At 36.5% G+C, this 17,073-nt stretch overlaps 1 protein-coding gene across 1 annotated transcript in view; it reads right to left on the reverse strand.

The window, feature by feature from the left end:
• The window catches only part of SNTG2 (syntrophin gamma 2), a gene marked incomplete at both ends in the record, with an annotated part of 268,909 nt that overhangs the window by 103,745 nt on the left and 148,091 nt on the right, over positions 1–17,073 (reverse strand). Inside the window, one exon of the mRNA XM_083356584.1 lies at positions 5,313–5,400. Within this exon, the coding sequence (XP_083212710.1) occupies positions 5,313–5,400 (88 nt within the window). The remainder of the gene's footprint in view (positions 1–5,312; positions 5,401–17,073) is intronic.

A 17,073-nucleotide genomic window follows, 5' to 3' on the forward strand; every position in this document is an offset into this window, starting at 1 on the left:
TAATGTAAAGGTAAAGGTAAAGGTTCCCCCGCACATGCGTGCTAGTTGTCTCCAACTCTAGGGGCCGGTGCTCATCTCCGTTTCAAAGCCAAAGAGCCAGCGTTTGTGCAAGGACGTCTCCGTGGTCATGTGGCCAGCATGACTAGACGCCAAAGGCGCACAGAACGCTGTTACCTTCCCACCGTAGCGGTCCCTATTTTTCTACTTGCATTTTTACGTGCTTTCGAACTGCTAGGTTGGCAGAAGCTGGGACGAGTAACAGGCACTCACTCTGCTACGCGGCACTTGGGATTCGACCCGCCAAAATGCCGACCTTCTGATCGACAAGCTCAGCGTTCTAACCCACTGAGCCACCGCGTCCCTGGAAGTTAATGTACTAAATACTAAAAGTTATTGGACAAATTACAACTGGAATACATTCTTTGACAACTATTTTGAGAGAAGAGGACAAAATTAACACAGTACTGGAAATTCAGGCCAGAGGATTTGTTTTGCAGTCTTAATCAGTAAAAGGATAGTAGATTTCTATTTGCACTGCCATTCTCACAACTGGATTTTGAAAAAAATAATCTGAAGGAGCTTTGTGAAAATTGCAGCATTTACTTAATTCTGTACAATTGGGACTAAATCTATTTATTTTTAAACTTGGATAAAGGGTATATTAAAATCATTGAATTTTGCTTCCAAGCAACCTCAAACAAAATACCTGACATATATCCAGTGATTTTTAGTTGAAGAACTATTTCTAAAGTTTTTCATACAATACTGACAAAATGGTTTGTCTGACATTGATAATGATCCTTATGATGGAACTTTTCCCAAGAGCCTACTTTTAATTCCTTAGTTAAATTCAGAATTTAGGTATATCTCTTCACAACTAAAAAGAGAGAAGAGACTGCAATATTGTTTATCCTTCACTGTTTTTATAATTCTTCCTGTACTTTGCAAAGAAACATAATTAGCTTTAAAAGCCTCCAGCACAAATCAAATTTTATAATGTTTTAAGTACCAATTTTCCCCCAATTTAATGGGTTATATCAGACACGCGCAACGAATCAGGACCAATGCTTTCTTTGTAAAAGAAAAAGGTGCCGGAACTCACACATGTCATACAACCTGCCTTGCCTACCCTACAAGGTTCCATCCAAAAAAGGTGCCGGAACTCCGTTCTGAGCATTCTATGAGAAAAAAAGCCCTGATCAGGACTATTTTGCCGTTGCTGGCAATGGGGTGGGCGTGGCTTTCATGTGATGCATCCGGCCCGCGGGCCAGCAGTTTGACACCCCTGGGTTATATGTTTCTTGGAATACAATTATTAAAAATGAATTTCATGCAAAGATTATATAGAGACCAAAGTATCACTGCATTCAAAAGCAAAATTCTGTAGCAATCAAAACCATACATAAGATGATTTACAATTAGAGCAGTATAAAAGTTAAAATCTTGATTCACATGAAGCTATCAAATGTGACAGACTTGGCATCTTTGAGATTGCTATAGATATTGACTCCACCCATCAAATTCAAGAGCACAGGATATTTATTTGTTTGTTTGTTTGAAGTATACTTTTGAATTCTTGCAGAAGCTCATTAAAAACCTTGCAGGAAGTTTTCCAAGGATTAATTATAATTTTTAAATGTCAATGTAATCCATATTTGTTTTATTGTAGAATATTACCAAAGAAGTAGTGCAAGATTGGAAGATGTAGAGACACGGAGCCTACAGAATCGCCAACACTTGGGGACAACTGAATGGATAACATCATCATCACAATACTGTATTGTGTTTTCATTTTTACTGCTGCATTGGCTGCAGCTGTTACTTTCGTATACATGTTTGCTTGATTGAAATGGTGTATAAATTTATAAATATTTATCTATAGTGAAATCCAAACATCACAATAATCACAATGCAGCATTTTCTTCCAAGGTTGCCTGGAAAATCCATTATAAAGTTAATTTCAAAAGATATGGCATAAGTTACTAAAATGGATCTATCATGGCATAAATTCACATGGTACATTAGTCATGTAGTCAGCTGCTAATGAGAATATATATTGGTACAGACATTGCAAAAATATATCAAAAGCACTGAATACAAGCTGTATATCTATATCTATATACAATATTCATATATATATATATATATATATATATATATATATGTATGTATGTATGTATGTATGTATGTATGTATGTATGTATGTTGGCTCGTCCATTGTTCTGTTCTTCTTCTTGGATGTTTTTCTGTTTCGGAGTCCCCTGCTGAATCATATTGGTGATTTTGTTTTTTTGGAACTTGTTTGCTGTCAATATGTCTGTCAGGGTGTGTAGTTCTGTTTGTATATGTGTTTCATCTGCAAGGCGTCTGGTTCTTGTTATTAGTGTTTTGGCTACTGAATTTATTTGTGCTGGGTGATGATGTGATTGCGCATTGAGGTAACGGTTGGTGTGTGTTTTCTTTCGGTAGACTGTGTGTCCTAGGGTACCGTTTTGTTTTTTGTATATAAGTACATCCAGGAAAGGTAACTGGTTGGTTGTTTCAATCTCCATGGTGAATTTTATTTTGGGATGTAGGCTGTTCAGGTGTGTTAGGAAGTTTTCTAGCTCCTTTCTTCCGTGGGGCCAGATCACAAAGGTGTCATCCACATATCTGAGCCACAGTTTTGGTTTGTTTGTAGTCTTTTCCAGAGCGTTAGTTTCAAATTCTTCCATGAAAAGGTTGGCGATAACTGGTGATAGAGGGGATCCCATTGGTGCGCCTTCTATTTGTTTGTATCTCTGGCCTCTGTGTATGAAGTATGTGTTTGATAAGCAGTGTTCTGCTAGTTCTATAATATGGTTTGGTGGTTGGTATTTGCTTCTTATTGTTGATAGAGCTTCTTGGACTGGCACCTGGGTGAATAGTGATACCACATCGAAGCTGACTAGCAAGTCTTTTTGGTCTATCTTTAGATTTTTCACTAATTCTATAAAGTGGTATGAGTTTTGGACATATGAAGCTGCCATTTCTGCTTGAGGTTGTAATTGTTTTGCTAGGTATTTAGCTAAGTTTTGTAGTGGTGAGCCTATAGAACTTACTATGGGTCTTAGTGGGATTCCATCTTTGTGTATTTTGGGGAGGCCATATAGTTTTGGGCATCTGGATGACTTCTCCCTAGGAATGATTGTTTGTTGGATTTCTTGGCTTATAGAAGTTGATTTTATCTTTTTCTTGGTGGTCTTTATATATATATATATATATATATATATATATATATATATATATATATATATATATATATATATATATATATATATTGCACATACTATAAATAAATAACTATACAATCTATAAATAACATATTCTATATTTAAAATGTTGCAAGTATATTTGGAGAAAATGGGCAAGACATAGTGATTAACTATACAGTATATTTTAAGAAAATTCTACATGAAAATATTTTTCACTTTACTTTTTTTTAAAAAATAAAATATTATGCTAGATTGGGCAGACTGATGACTAAATGAAAGTAAAGTTGATACAGAATAGGTATGACCTTCCTACCACTCCTGCAGCCTCCCTCAATTCTCCCAAATTTGTTCTAGATTATTGTTTACGAATAAGAACTAGAATGGCAGCTGTCCCTCTCAAAGGAGAAATACTCCATTTTCTTCTTCTTTTCTTTTCTCTCTCTCTCTCTCTCTTTTTTAAAAAAGACCTGTTCTCTAGCATTTCTATAAACTAACTCTTTTTTTTGTAGGAAAAGTATATTCCTGCTTTTCATGGTCTTCAACCAATAAATAAGTCTTGACATAAATATTATTCTATTTTTTTCATGAAGAATATTGCTACAACATTAAAAAACCCTCCAGGCTGTTAGTGAAGTTTTTATGGACATTAATATACCCTCTATTAAAAATCCCAAAGTAAGAGCAAATAGCATCATTTTTAGTATTTCACACCTTTTAAAAACGGTATAAGTTACTTTTTCAATGCATGCAGACAAAGTTATCATTAATTTCTATGTGTTTCAGAGAATAGGGTAGTGGTTGAGAAACTATGATTTATGCTAGTGTATTGTCATGCTAAGACTTTCTTTCAAAAACTTCAGTTGGATGACATTGACATTTATTTCCAAGAATGTCTAATTTCTAAATGGGCAGCTACAGCCCAGTGCTTACAGTAGATGCCCTACTAGGTATCCAGGAGGAAAAAAACAACAACATGCTATATGGACAAAGTAAAGAATGCCCTATGGTAGGAGTTGCCTATTCGCTTAAAATTCTTAGTATGTGCTGATTGACTAGTGGGCTGGCTTAGTTTGGGTTACGGAAACTTGAATATTGCATGCTTTTGTTGATGAAACTGCATGCCTACATATAGGAAAGAAAAACTAAATGCACAGGCATAGACTAGGGGGTACTTGGCTCAACTGCAGCAACTGTGTCCTAGTAGACCATGACTTAAGTATGAGCCAGCAGTTTGCTGCAGCTGCCAAAAAAGCTAACACACTCCTAGGTTGCATCAACAGAGGGATAGCTTCAAGATCACATGAAGTGATAGTACTGCTTTATGATGAGACTACATTTGGAATACTACATCCAGTCCTGGTCACCAGAAAAAAAGATCTTGGTATTGGTTCACCAATACAACTAAGATATATCTGTGTATGTTGGCTATACATGCAGTCTTTGACTTATAACAGTTCATTTAGTGACTGTTCAAAGTTACAACAGCACTGAAAAAGTGACTTATGGCCATTTTTCGCATTACAACCTTTGGACCATCCCCATGGTCACACAATCAAAATTCAGATGCTTGCCAAGTGACTCATCTTTATGACGGTTGCAGTGTCCCGAGATCATGTGATCACCTTTTGCGACCTTCTGACAAGCAAAGTCAATGGGGAAGCCAGATTCATTTAACAACCAGGTTACTAAAGTAACAACTGCCGTGGTTCACTTAACAGCTATGGCAAGAAAATGGGGCAAAACTCACTTAACAAATGTCTCACTTAACAACAAAAATGTTGGGGTCGATTGTAGTCTTAAGTCGAGGACTACCTGTACACAATATCAGTCCAGGGAATCAGTTTACATGTGCTATGCCAGCCACAGCCTAGTCAGTTGGCAGCTTACAAATTGCTATAAACAAATAAAGAAATATGAAGGGGGCAAAGATAAATTTTAAATAATACAGCACTTTGATCTACAAGCTTTCCTTAAATAAAATACTCGTGAAAGATGTATTAAGCATAAAGAAGTGTCTATTTGTCATGAGAAATGTTGCACCAGAAAATATTTTACAGATATCTGTTAATTTCCCCTTACCCAATGGGAGCTTTAGAAATGATGGTGCTTCCCTGAGGTATTGAACGGAGATGGCAACTTCATCGCCAGCATTTCGCAGTAGTTGCACCTGTCAGTGTGATAAATAACAGCTACTTTATACCAAAGAAGCAGTCAGAGAGAGCAAAATAATCTACATCAAAAAGCTGCATCTCACTAGATGTGTCAGAAATTCAATATTCAACTTTATCACTGGAATGAAGATTATCTTGAGGATCAAACCACAGCAGTTATAAAGCTTAAGTGTATCCAAAATCAAGGAAGAGATGAAAAATTAAAAATGTGAAAAACATTCTTAGTTCCTACACAGCAAAAACAAGCAAGCAAGCAAATAAATAAATAAATAAATAAATAAATAAATAAATAAATAAATAAATAAATAAATAAAATGTTTCAAAGCCATACCCTATGTAACAGAAGACAATCTAGCTAAAGGAAAATGCTGTAATTTCAGTGTGGGATTGAACCAATCTAGATGTATGTTTATATTTTTAAAATCCCAAATTTATGAGATTTAAAAGTTCTCCCCTCTGGTTACATTATGAAATTCTGGCAGAATCTATGGTATGATTCTGGCTGCCTGCAAAGAATATAAGAATGCTGAGTTACAATTTCCTATAAATTGTTGTTCCTACAAATTTAATGGTTGGGAACAAAGAATATTAATATATATTAAATATTAATGATTTGCCAATCATCTGAATTGTAACCTGACTGACACATTTGCAGTGAGGTAAAATTCAAACTCAGTTTGATTTCACACTAAATTATACCACAGTAAAAATAATAAATACCCAAGTAGAAGAGTCTTTTTTTATTTAAAAAGTTTTACAATACATTTTGACTTTAATCCCCCCTCCCCCACCCCTATCTAGCCCTCCCTATCCCTCTCCCCCATTCCCTCCTCCCCCCGACTTCCCAGAGCTAAATACAGGGTATAAAATCGAAAAACAAACGTAAGCACCCCTATGTTATCAACAATAAACTATTAATTCTATCTCCCTCTAGCTCATATAAAATGAATACAAACAATATTAATATTACAAATAAAGTAAAAAAGAAAAAGAGGAAAACAGAAAAAGAGCTTTACTCAGAATAGATTTTCTTAATCCCAGTCCTTATTCATATTAATTTCAAAAAGAAAAAAGAAAAAAAAACTTTCACCTACTATTTGCATTCTCCCACCTTTCTCTAATTTCTAAACAAATTCTCAGTTACGCGCCAAAAGCGCCTATCTCTGTTAACCTTAATAATCTCCAACCAAACTAAACTATGATCAAAAATAGTTCTTGCATGTATCACGCCAAATGTCTCACAGAATTCAACACATACTTTTAGTCCATAACCCTAATATACTTTTCTAGCAAACAAATAACATCAATCTTAAATTGTGTTAAATATTAAAAAAACTTTCTTTCTCCTCTATGATAAATTTAATCCATTGACATTCTAATTTAAAAATTTAATCACCAATCTTAACGCTCCAAAGCTTTTGGAGCACATCTGTCATGACCCCCAAAACTTCTTTAGACCGCGCCCCTCCCACAGCTTCACTGTAAGTACACTTTGGAGATTCCATAACTTTCTGCTGGTCTTGCTCTTGCTCTCGTCTCGCTCTTCTTAGGGCGGCACGCGTCATCTTCTGGCCTCCTGCAACAACCGATGAGACTGTAACTTGATCCCCTCCAACACCATTGTCCTCTGTCTGCCTATCTGCAAGATCTTGAAGCTTTCCCTCGCCATATCCCTTTACAGCTTCCAAAAATGATAGGGGGGTTGCTTTTAACACATTGCTATAAAAATCACGTGCCTGAGCCACAGTAACCAAACAATGTCTTTTACCTTCGTGCGTCACCACCAGTCCAACTGGAATCTCCCATCTAAACTTAATATCACATTTCTTAAGTTCCTGTACTAGAAATGCAAAATCTTTCCTTCTCCTTAGGATCTTCGGAGGAATCTCTTTTAAAACCAAGACTTCTTGCTCAGCCACTACCAATTTAGTATCATAAGCAGCTTGAATGACTTCATCTCTAATTACTCTCTTTGTAAAATAGACCACCACATCTCTGGGTAACTTCCTCTGTCTTGCAATCCATGAATTTACACGAAAAATTTTGTCCATATTTCCCTCAATTTCAGATGCTGGCTGGCCCAGTACCCCTTCCAGAGCCTCAGAAATCAGCTGCTTTAAATCTTCTTTACAATTCTCCTTTAAGCCCCTGATTCTAAAAGCATACTGCATCTGATGATACTGAACAAGGCTCAATTCTCCGTCCATTTTATCCCTTATATTTTCATTTTCTAATACCTTTGCTTCTAATATAGAGTTCTTTTGACTGAGATCCTCCACTTTTACATCCAGCTGTTGCACACATTCAGCTACAGATTCAATCATAGACAACATGTCCACCCTCATTGCTCTAAACTTCTCTTCCATCTTCTTCTCCAATTTCTCCATTTTCTCCTCCATTTTCTCCTCCAGCTTTTTCAACTTTTCATCCATCATGTCAGACATCAATTGTGAATGCTTTCCAAGAGCATCTTGTAAATCCTTAAGCGTCAATGCCGGAGGAGGTGTAGGAGGAAGCAAAGCTTGCAATGAGGTCTGTTGCACCAGGGAAGACCCCACATTCCGAAGAGCTTTAGAAGTTTTAGCCGCCATCTTCCCCCACTTTCACTTATTGCGCATTTTCACTTTAAAGCTATAAAATCCATTGAGCTAGAGAGTAAAGATAAGAGTCCACATCACCTTGACCTCCTGTACCGCTCTGCCTGCATCTTGATAATCAAAAGTATTTCCTTTTGGCAGGGGTGGTTGCTAACGCCTGGCTCTGCTCCAAAAATCCCGGAGCAGGAGCGCTGCGCAGCTCGGAGCAACCCAGGCTTCGGGGGGGCTCATCCTTCAGCCGCCCAAACTCTCAGCTCAGGCGGCCCCGGAGAGCTCAATCCCTACCTGGGGCCTCACCCCCTCCTCTTCTCCCGAGGAGGGGGCTTCAAATCCATCTAAACAGCTGATCGGCGCTGTTTACGATGGAAAAACACAGTTGCGGAGCGGGCAGCCTGAAAACGGCTGTCTTCGGCGTCGCGTCGCCACCGGAAGTCCCCCCAAGTAGAAGAGTCTTGAAAAGCAGGTAGTGTGTGCATTCGTGTGTGTGTATTTTTCCTTATTTATATTTAATACTTTATTTCAAAATAAAATTTCATTTTGAATTACTGGTTAGTAGCAAAAGCAATGAGTACTTATGACAATATTTATAACATAACTAGTACCATACAATGGGCAGAAAATGCTTGCTATGTATCCTCACTTAATCACCCAGAATATGTTACTGCAAAATGTATTGTCTCCTTACAGAAGAAACTCTGCTTTTTACTTAGTGAAAAATCCCAGCTAAAATCTCAGCCCAAATTTGATAACCTGCCTCATCAGTGCTCAAGCGTTAAGAGCAATGTTAAGATTTCAGATCTGCCTTTAGGATATGGGCAATCCAGGCATATTCATGTCCATAACTGTGTCTCTTAAGTATTTCAACTGCTCTTCTTAAAAGAACATCCAGGCTTAGAGAGATATCTTTAAGTTCTTAAAACCTTTTATCACTATAATTGCCTGAATATCTCTCTCTCTCTCTCTCTCTCTCTCTCTCTCTGTGTGTGTGTGTGTATGTGTGTGTGTGTGTGTATATATATATATATATATATATATATATATATATATATAGGGAGAGAGAGAGAGAGAGAGAGAGAGAGAGAGAGAGAGAGAGAGAGAATATTAGCTTCTTTTTGGAAGTTGCTTAATATTTGGTATGATTGCTGTCCTTCTACAAAATGTTGTCATTTAATTAAAAAAAAACCAAACATAAACGGGGCTGCTGGATGAAGACATTTGATGTATTTTCTAATATAAGAACTCTTTTTTTCAAGGCAGAGAGGGGGAAAAAACCACACTAAGTTAGGCAATGATAGCAACCTGTGTTACTGGAAATCAAAACATGTTTGTAATATAAACTATGAGACAGTACAACTATGAGCAAAGGCCCCAAGTGGGCCATTTCTAAGACCTATATTTCTACAAAAAGAAAGAGAGATTCATTAAAAAATTCGAACTCACAAAAAGTTTTTAAAAATGAAATAAAATTGAATATGTGCATATGAACAAGGACAATCTGGGAAAACTCTATCTTTATATCATCAAATAGACTAGTGTGGATAAACTGGAAATTCAATAGAACCCTGGTGCACTGATTTATCCCTTTATACCAATAAAAGATAGGATAGGATAGAATGGGATGGGATGGGATGGGATGGGATGGGATGGGATGGGATGGGATGGAATGGAATGGAATGGAATGGAATGGAATGGAATAGAATAGAATAGAATAGAATAGAATAGAATAGAATAGAATAGAATAGAATAGAATAGAATAGAATAGAATAGAATAGAATAGAATAGAATAGAATAGAATAGAATAGAATAGAATAGAATTCTTTATTGACCAAGTGTGATCGGACACACAAGGAATTTGTCTCTGGTACATAAGTTCACAGTGTACATATAAACAGCAAGTAATAGTTGATGAAAAATGAGATAGTGCTGTGGGAATTAACTGTTCAGCAGAGTGATGACACAGGGGAAAAAGCTATCTTTGTGTCTAGTTGTTTTGGCATTTAATGCTCTATAGCAGCGTCATGAGGGGAGAAGCTGAAACCGATTATGTCCAGAATGTGAGGGATCTATAGATATTTCCTTATCCCCCTTTCTGGTTTGTGTAGTATACAGATCCTCAATGAAAGGCAGGCTGGTCGCGATTGTTTTTTTCTGCAGTCCTAATATCCATTGAAGTCTGTACCTCTCCTATTTGGTCACTGTGCCAAATCAAACAGTTATTGAGGTACAAATGACAGACTCAGTAATTCCTCTGTAAAACTGTATAACCAGATCCTTGGGGAAATCTGAGCTTTCTAAGTTGAGGCATTCTTTGTTGTGCCTATTTAATGATGATTCTAATGGCAGGTGTCCATTTCAAGTCCTTGGAGATAATAGAATCTAGAAACTTGAAGGTCTCTACTGTTGATACTGTGTTGCCTAATATTGCAAGAGGTGGTAGAATAGGAGAGCTTCTTCTAAAATATATTATCTCTACAGTTATACGTGTGTTCAGCTCCAGATTGTTCTGCCTGCACCACAGGGCCAGTTGATCTACCTCTTATCCATATGCAGGTACATCATCATCTCAAATGAGACCAATAACTGTTGTATCATCTGCAAATTTCAGTATTTTAACAGACAGATCCTTCGAGATGTAGGCATTGGTATAGAGCAGTCATGACAAACTCACAATGTCACGTGACATTGTGCAATGTATCGGGCAGGTTTTGCCATTGCCGGCAATGGGGTGGGCGCAGCTTCCGGATGATGCATCCGGCCCACCGGCCGGCAGCTTGACACCCTTGGTACAGAGTGAGAAGAGTAATGGGGAGAGCACACAGCCCTGGGGAGCTCCTGTGTTAATTGAACGGAAGTTGAATATGATTTTCCCTAGCTTCACCTGCTGCTTCCTGATCATTAGAAAGCTTATGATCCATCTACAATACAAATGTGGTCAGGTAGCTCAGGAGGATCTTCGGTCAACACAACAAAAGTGCACATTTCAAACCCAAGAATACAATATGGCAGAAGCTTGTCCACACCAAGGATAAAATACCCAGACACAAATTGAGCAATGTGGTATATGCAGTACAATGCGGTGAGCCATGTGCAGATCTGTACATTGGCGAAATGAAACAACAACTTCATAAATGTATGGCACAACATGGGAGAGCAAACCCATCAGGACCAGAATTAGCAGTCCATCTGCATTTAAAAGACAAAGGACGCTCTTTTGAAGACACATTTTGGACAGAAGTTCATATTTTGGACAGAGAGGACCGCTGGTTTGAAAGACTGGTCAAAGAGGCCATCTATGTCCAAATTGAACAGTCCCCTCTCAACATCTATCTCCAGTCTGCAACATAGTCCTTTCAGTAGTTCCAAGAAGTCTCCACACACATTTGCACCACTCAAGTGACTCTGAGAACACAGATAAGCCTCCAGGTAACATTAACAACTCACTAAAAGAATGCAAATGAACATATGTCTGCAAGGAATATAAATCTTTCCATTCCCCACCATCCAGTCAGAGCTGAAGAAGCTTCTTGGATGAGAAGTGAACGTTTTCAAAGAAAAACAAGAAAGTCCAGTTGCTTCATGAAAAAAAGCATCTTTGGGATAACTATGACCTGGATGACTGAGAATCTCCATAGACATTTGAACAATTAGCAGTATAGAAATATTTGAAATGCTTGCCTAAAATGGGAGAGAAAAAGTAAATATTTCTATGGTCAGCATTTTTAAACTTGCTGTATATGAGGCAAATTGTACTGGACTAATTTATAAATTGACATAAAGGATGCCAAGTTACAAGCTCAAGGGATAGTTTTTTTGTAAGCAATATGACTTTGAGGCTTCTGGCAATTTGTTATTTGTGGTAAAGAGTTAACTAAAGGAGTATTACAGTATGTCTGAACATTCTTATACCTGTGAGGAGACATATTTGCTACTAATTTGTTGAATCATTTTGAGATCCATTTTGGTCAATTCTTTATTTGCATTTTGTATTTATTTTTCCATGATTCATTTTGTACTCTGTGCAAGAAAGAGACTGAATAATAATTGTACATTATTCTGATATTTTCCAAGGAAATGGTCATTGATTTAATTGGATAATTCTTTCTATCTGGATATAGATGGATCTCAACCAGAACAAGACCTCTACATCTCATTTAAAGTGGGGGGGATACACTATGCAGCACTATAAGGCTACAAGGGAAAATATATTTTAAGGTAGAACATTTAGGCAACTCCTTAAACCAATTGTCCCTTGATATTTGTGCAGCTGCACAATCTTGGGAAAAGACACACCTGCTTTAAGTCATTGTCTATAGATACAGTGTGAGTACCCTCATGCCCTATTTATTTCATTTATTAGTGCATTCTGAACCATGTTACAATAACTTCTCCTTCCTTCATTCCTCCTCCCTTCCTCAATCTAGTTATATCAGATATATAACATACATACACACACACATATATATCTGTTATATTCTATATTTTTCAAAAAGTCTGTTCTCTTTTCTATTTAGCACAATAGGAATGACATGTCATTTTTAGTGATATAAGGAATTTAAATATTTAATTCCACAAAGATTCCTTCTGTTCAATGTCAAGCATAAACAGAGGAACATAGAACGCGTATGGGGGTGGGTGGGAATTAGGAACACTCATTTCACATAACATTGAATAAATCGGATGGTGCATTAAAACCTTTTGGGGAAAAAAATAACTCTAAATATTATGGGAATTATAAGATAGTCAATTTGCTTATAAATGATCAGAGTAAAAAAAATTAAAAAAAATGTTGGTTGAGGTTTTGTCCATGTTTAATGAAAAAGATATTTATTTTCTAATCTGTGGCTTTCTGAACTTCATTAATATCCATTTTAAAGATGGAATGAATTGATATTTTCTCTCTAGGCCACCAGCATCACCTAATCACTTTGCCCCTGTCTTTGCTAATGTTATGGTAATGAAGCCTTCAAATCTGCATCTGAAGCTTTTTACATTTCTGGGGGAAATAGTGAAATTCAAAGGAGTATGCTCTCAAGCTCTTTTGTGAATAACCAAGGAAAATATAAAAATTCACATTAGTATGCTGTAGCAACAAGTTATAATTTTATGGTAAATCATGCCACTAATTATAATTTAATCAGATAGCATAGAATAAGTCATTAATTTTAAAACATCATTTACAACTTTTGCTCAGCATTAGCAATTTATGTCATGATAATAAAACCCAATTTAAAATTAGTCATTCTTAGTAAAAGCAGATCCATACATGGTATTTCAGATATCCGTATGGTCCTTGGCCTTTAATTGTTGGTATTAACTTCTAATAAATAATTCTACGCTGACCTCACCCCTTTCAAGAAGGCCAGGTCAGGTAACAAGACTATCAGGATTCCATTTTATTGTCAAGAAATATAATAACAAACTCTTGAAAGCTTGACAAAGATTCAATCTCCACTTCTTATATCAAAGAGGATCAAGGTAGGGCAGTCTTGAGTTCCTTTCTCACCTTGTCCTTTCTTTCAGCAAGCTGATTTTACATAAGTTTTTGAATTTCTTTTTCAAGGTAGTTTCCATAATCCTCTATAGATGACTTGAATGATGCATCCAATCACTACTAAGTCTTTGTATGATATGCATACAAAGGCCCCTCTGGCACTCCAAGCTAGGGCATAAAGCCATGTTTTTACACACCTTTTTGTAAGGCCAGGAGAGTGCATCACCTTTGTAGGTGATTAATCTGCATTAATCTGCCACAGGCAGAGGCAATGGCAGATTAATGTTTAATGTGTAGGAATGGAAACTTGTTGATTTTCTTTGTTTTTAATCTATTTTTATTTTATTCAGAAGTTAAAATACAAAATACCAAACATTTTAAAGAAATAAAGAAAAAAAGCCCAAACAAGACATTAAAAAGAAAAGAAGTGCATTAAATAAAGACTAACACATGTACAAATATTATCCCCCCCAGTAGAATGCTGATCAATATATTATATATTATCAATATATAACAATTTTAGTTTTTCACCCCTTGCAAAAGAGGCCCAAAGAATTTTAAACTACTTTGAAACAGCAACAAAACATTGATGTCATTTGTAAAAAGAGTATCACACTATACTACAACATCCCATCAACTCTACTTACAATACTTCATTCTCCTCATAGCCCAATGCTTGTGGGGAGGATCTAGCCTATTGAACTTGGTGAGATAGGTTAATAACCTCTTTGATGGGTCAGGGTCACTAATATTTAGTTAACTGAGGAATTGTCTATTCAGCTCAATATTGGGGAATTTATATATAGCAATTATATCATACCCTAAAATGCATTCATACGGTATTGTTTTGCCTTTTATGAACAGACATCAGCAGTAAAAAAACAAGCAGTAAAGAAATATCCTGCAGATATACCTTGATTAAGTAATCATGAAGGCCATGGGGAAAAATGTACAGAGGCTGGGACATTTGGTGGAGCCTTGGTGGAGCAGTGGGCTAATGCCTCCTTAAGTAACACCAGCTGCCTGCAATTAGTGCAGGTTCGAGTCCCACCAGGCTCAAGGTTGACTCAGCCTTCCATCCTTCCGAGGTAGGTAAAATGAGGACCCAGATTGTTGGGGGCAATAAGCTGACTTTGTAATAATGCCGCTTGAGGGGTGTGTGAAAGCCCTAATAAGCAGGCATATACATAGAATGAAGGCTACTGCTAAGCTTGTAAGCCGCCCTGAGTCTTCGGAGAAGGGCGGGATATAAATGGAATTAAAATAAAATAAAATAAATAAATAAAATTTCTATAAATATCAGAAAAGTGCAGGCAATAGTATTTTTTATGATAATCTATGGAAGTGAAAGTTGAAGAGGCAGGAGAGAAAACATATGGACTCTTGAAATTGGTGTTGGAGAAAACACCTGAGAATAATATGGACAGTAAAACAAGCAAGCAAAAGGATCATTAAACAAACCAACGCAGAGATCTCACTTGAAGTACAAATTACCAGATTCAAATTATATTACTTCAGAAACGTTATATGAATAGCTAGGCTTCTGAAGAAGGCTTTAATGCTGGGAAAAGTGGAAAGAAAGAAGAGAAGACAAACAGAAGCAAGGTGGATGGATTCCTTTACAGTGGAGATGGGTGCATCATTTGAACACCTGAAGGACCAGGTTAGGAATTATGTGATTGCTAAGAATCAATGCCAATTTGATGGGACAGAATCAAAGAATCATTGTTGGAAATCACTACAAACAAGAACATTCACAGCATAAAAGTATGGCACCTTTTCCCTAAACTAAGAAAGTATATATACAGTGCCAATACTATAAATGGACACCAAATCAATTCTTTCCTTATAGTGCTACTATATCCAGTATTCTGAGTGGTACTTCCTAAATGAATGACTTTTCTATATATGGAGGCTAGTAATGGCCAAGCAATCTTATCCTTGATAATGCAATATTCCAATTGATAAAGTCTGTATATCATTAGTCTTCAAAAAGAGAGAAGGGAAAAGATAGAGAAAAAAAATCAACTGATAATACTAGGATGATTCTAAAGCAGATAATTAGCTGAATGCAGTGTTGACTACGAGAAATCTTCATGGATTTGTCCCAAACAGATTAATCTTAATTCTGCAGAGACCAATAAAAGGTCAATCTCCATTATAGCTAAATGGGCAGATCATGTACAAAGAAATGAAGATACTAACTTAATATGCTGGGGAAAAAATGAATATGGGGAAGTGACTAATTACTTGACTAAGGAAACAAAGTATCTGTATATGTGCAAAAATATAAAGTTTAACCAAAAGCATACTTTGAAGCTATAAGAAATACTTGAACTGAAAATAAAAATTAATGAATTTCCACCTTAGGTTATAAAAAGACACAACTGTTTCTATTTCACTTCAAAAGTACACTACGGTATATTCAGAAATTTCCTTAGTCACTGAAGCTGGATATTTGGGGTTCACTTGATATCTCTGGATTTTAAGACAGACTGATGAAGAATTATAACTCACACAAATTTTATTCTGGGTATTGGATTGGACACAGTACCTAGTTGGTTGGTAGCTAAGAAATATCATCAAAAAAGCAACAGTATCAACTCTGGCTTTGTTATAAATGGTAATTTGTTGGGTAAGAGCATAGCTCCTTTTTGTCAACTTTTGAGATAGTTTGTCCTCAAGCACCAACTAATAATGAAACTAATTAACCTTTGCTTTACAAAGGTTCCTTTTATTTCTTATTCTAAATCAAAAGGCAATAGCAATCACTTGTTAAGGATACTATTAACCAAAAGACTCCACAAAAAAATCAGCCTGGTATGTCCTTTTCTGCAGAAAGTGCCAGCTACATTTGGGTACTCTGAGAGCAGAGTGATTGGTAATACTAAAAAAAACCAAATGTCTGCTTCAGCTTAGCAAACTTGCAACCAAAGAATGATTTGCTATCAGTAGCACAACTATACGCTTAAATGTTTTAAAAGACACACATCCATAGATAGAGATGATAGAGAAATAGAGATATTGCTGCAGGATATAGGCAGAACTAACAACCTTGCTTGATCTTATTTTATAACCTGCAGCCTAGATTTAGAATGGAGTTAGCAAACCAAACTGTGATAAAAAAAAGTGTTTGATAGGAAACCCGTGAAACAAAATGCTATACAATTTGAAAATAGGCCAGAGGATAGAATCGACAACAGTGTAAGAGTTTGCATACTAAGCCAATGGTCGTAGATTTTATGTTCCTTTGTTGTCAGTTAAGGAATTTCACAATGTTGCACCTTCATCTCCAATGGCTGTGATGTCAGGATACACTAGAAATTTTCTTGACTACCCTTTTCTAAAAGGACTACAGTAGTCTGATCAAAATGATAATGATAATGATAACTTTATTGTCACTTTGAATGTACACCAATCGGTATACATCAAAATGAAATTTCGTTGCATACAGCTCTCAAAGGGTCACCACCTCCGATATATACTTCTTGTTCGTGGCCCGCTCAAATTTCACATTGTCCATTTTAGTCTCTAGGGAGTGAACGATGGCACACAGGACAGATGGAAATGGGGCTCCATGT

Source organism: Vipera ursinii, assembly GCF_947247035.1.
Source record: "Vipera ursinii genome assembly, chromosome: 1".
NCBI lineage: Eukaryota > Metazoa > Chordata > Lepidosauria > Squamata > Viperidae > Vipera > Vipera ursinii.